The sequence below is a fragment of the Notolepis coatsorum genome (genome assembly GCF_963971535.1).
Source record: "Notolepis coatsorum genome assembly, contig: SCAFFOLD_3884, whole genome shotgun sequence".
NCBI lineage: Eukaryota > Metazoa > Chordata > Actinopteri > Aulopiformes > Paralepididae > Notolepis > Notolepis coatsorum.
The window spans coordinates 10,001-13,048 of NW_028169953.1; the positions used below are offsets into that span (position 1 = coordinate 10,001).

Sequence of the window (3,048 nt, forward strand, 5' to 3'; positions counted from 1 at the left end):
GTGTGTGTGTGTGTCCTCTGACTGCGCAGCACGGGGCTGAGAGCTGAGGGGGCAGAATCTAAGCTCCGGCCAGAAGCCATTTTACAGCCACAGCCCACACACTGTAAAGGTCCTGTCACAGCAGGCTAATGGTGCCGCCATGTAGCGTGATGCTAACGTGCTAAAGGCCACAGGCTGAGCTACTGTATAACGCCAAGACGTTCTCCTGTGACATGTTGAATGTTGAACTATGTAGCCATTTAGCCAATGACTTTAAGTAAAGTAATGTTATGTGTTTATTGAAGGGGAGTTGTAATCCATTTCCCTTTTTTGTTTCTTATTGAGACATATATTGAGACATATAGTTTCTCGTCCACGTCAGACCCAGTGTGCACCAAAAAAGATGTAATCCTGGTCAGAACGACAGGGCAAATCATTCTACAATCTACAATAATATTTCCATTTGTTAGCCATGCTAGTAATCTAAACAATCAATGAATGCCAAAGCTAGCTATGTCAAAGATGAAAGACTCAAAATCAGCCATGCTGATTTGGCAAAATGACATCCAGTCGTTTTCGTTTGAGGGGATTGCCATGGTGTCTCCATAGAGCTCCATTATACTTTTAGTCAGAGGAGTGCCATGGTGTCTCCATAGAGCTCCATTATACTTTTAGTCAGGGGATTGCCATGGTTTCTCCATAGAGCTCCATTATACTTTTAGTCAGGGGAGTGTCATGGTGTCTCATAGATCTCCATTAGTCAGGGGATTGCCATGTGTCTCCATAGAGCTCCATTATACTTTTAGTCAGGGGAGTGCCATGGTGTCTCCATAGAGCTCCATTATACTTTTAGTCAGGGTAGTGCCATGGTGTCTCCATAGATCTCCATTTAGTCAGGGGATTGCCATGGTGTCTCCATAGAACTCCATTAAACTTTTAGTCAGGGGAGTGCCATGGTTTCTCCATAGAGCTCCATTTTACTTTAGTCAGGGGAGTGCCATGGTTTCTTTTGTACCTTTTTTAGTGCAGCAGCTTGCGCAGGTAGTACTCGTCACGTGATCCAGCGGGTATTGCTGATTGGCTCAAACGCGGTATGTTTATGAACATGAAACCCGTCTATCCAGGCTGCGTGGCAAGATCACACGTGGCGTGGGCTCAGCGGTTAGAGCAGGGAAGGGCGTGGGTCGCTTGGTTAACGTCTGTAGTGTGGTAGTGAAAGGTTAACTTTATGTAGTGTGGTAGTGAAAGGTTAACCGTCTGTAGTGTGGTAGTGAAAGGTTAACCGTCTGTAGTGTGGTAGTGAAAGGTTAACTTTATGTAGTGTGGTAGTGAAAGGGTCTGTCCAATTAGAGAAAGCAAGTGCCTTCAACACTGACTAGATAGTGGCTATAAATAAAACATGTTGATATTAACAAATAAAAGACAATGTCACTTAGATTAGCCTAGCTTGACTCACCCTACGCCAACATCTGACTCATTTAGCTAGCTGATGATACCCTCCCCTTACACTAACCTTTCTCAGTCAGAGCACAGCACATATAACACACACACACTTCACCATAGTGCATCATATCATCGTGGCACATAGCCCAGACAGCCAGACACGCCAGTGCATGATTAGAATCACTGGCCTGGCTGCTGATTGGTCCTTGGGCCATCGTCTCGACAACCATACGGTCCGTGCCAGTCACTGTGGTTACGGAGTGTGTCTGGGTGCTGTGAGGGCTGTGCAGGAGTTAACGTTCGCCTGTAGCGAACAGACACAACCTTTAGAAGAGGGTGACACAACATGGCTGATTGTAGCGTGCTAATGAAAACAGACGTGGAGTTGATTGCATGTGGAAATGTATGCAGTCTTTCTGGTGTGAATGGATGTTAAGAACACATAGTCAGTTACTCATCGTAACAGCAGTGAAGTGGTCCCTCATCTATACTCATCTGTCATGACAGTACACAGTAGCTTGTACTACATATGCAATATACTGTATGTTGTTTTTGCTTGTGAACAAGTTTTCAAGTTTTTATTTGTCACATATAAGGTGCCTATACATTATACATTATAGTGAGATGCTTGGTTCTGTATGACCTCCTGAGATTGTGCCTCATACTGTAAAAACAAAGAGTAAAAGACCAAACACTATATATACAATATATTCATAATGTACAAACATATTTTCTTGTATTGTATCTTCCCTTCCTGGCTATGCCACACCCAAGAGTAAAGAACCTTTACAAACTGGGCAGTACATTAGACGAGCAGTGTTCCTGGCTCCAAAAAGCACAGCTAATTGATTAATCAAAGCTAATTCACTGAGGGAAAGCAATTCTAAACAGCTCGTTTAGGCGTGTTAATCTGAAGGCAAGGTATGTAATTTCTCAGACTGCAAAACCCATTTCCATTATGTCCTCTCTAAATGCTCATTATGCTGTGTGTTATGATTCACATCAAATCTACTAGAATGGTCCAGTCAGTGGAAGTGAATTTGATTGACACCACCTCTAAGAGATATATGATTTTAGCTGTATGTGTCACATGTGGACAGAACACATAAACAAGCAAATTACTGTTAATCTCTTTCTTCTCCATCTCTCTGCCCTTGTTTCTGTCTTTCTCTCCTTCTCTCCATCCCGCCCTCTCTCCATCCCTCCCCCTCTCTCTCCAGGCATGAACTCCATCCCCCAGGACAAGCGCGTGTCCATGGGCCTGAACGGCGACTGTACTTCTCCAACGTGTTGGCCAAGGACGCGCTACACGACTACAGCTGCAACGCCCGCTTCCTGTTCACGCACACCATCCAGCAGAAGAACCCCTTCACGCTCAGAGTGCAGTCCAGTGAGTAGACGTGACCAGAGATGTGTAATGACCAGAGACAGTCTGTATAGAGACCAGAGACAGTCTGTATAATGACCACATACAGTTTCTATAATGACCAGAGACAGTCTGTATAGAGACCAGAGACAGTCTGTATAATGACCACATACAGTTTCTATAATGACCAGAGACAGTCTGTATAGAGACCAGAGACAGTCTGTATAATGACCAGAAACAGTCTCTACAACGAGGAGATG

General features: G+C 44.3%; 1 protein-coding gene across 1 annotated transcript in view; it reads left to right on the plus strand.

Annotated features, from left to right (window-relative positions):
• Positions 1–2,812, plus strand: part of LOC311248643 (uncharacterized protein) — a gene marked incomplete at both ends in the record, with an annotated part of 9,805 nt that extends 6,993 nt beyond the window's left edge. Inside the window, one exon of the mRNA XM_084339497.1 lies at positions 2,643–2,812. Within this exon, the coding sequence (XP_084195623.1) occupies positions 2,643–2,812 (170 nt within the window). The remainder of the gene's footprint in view (positions 1–2,642) is intronic.
• Positions 2,813–3,048: the final 236 nt, after the last annotated feature.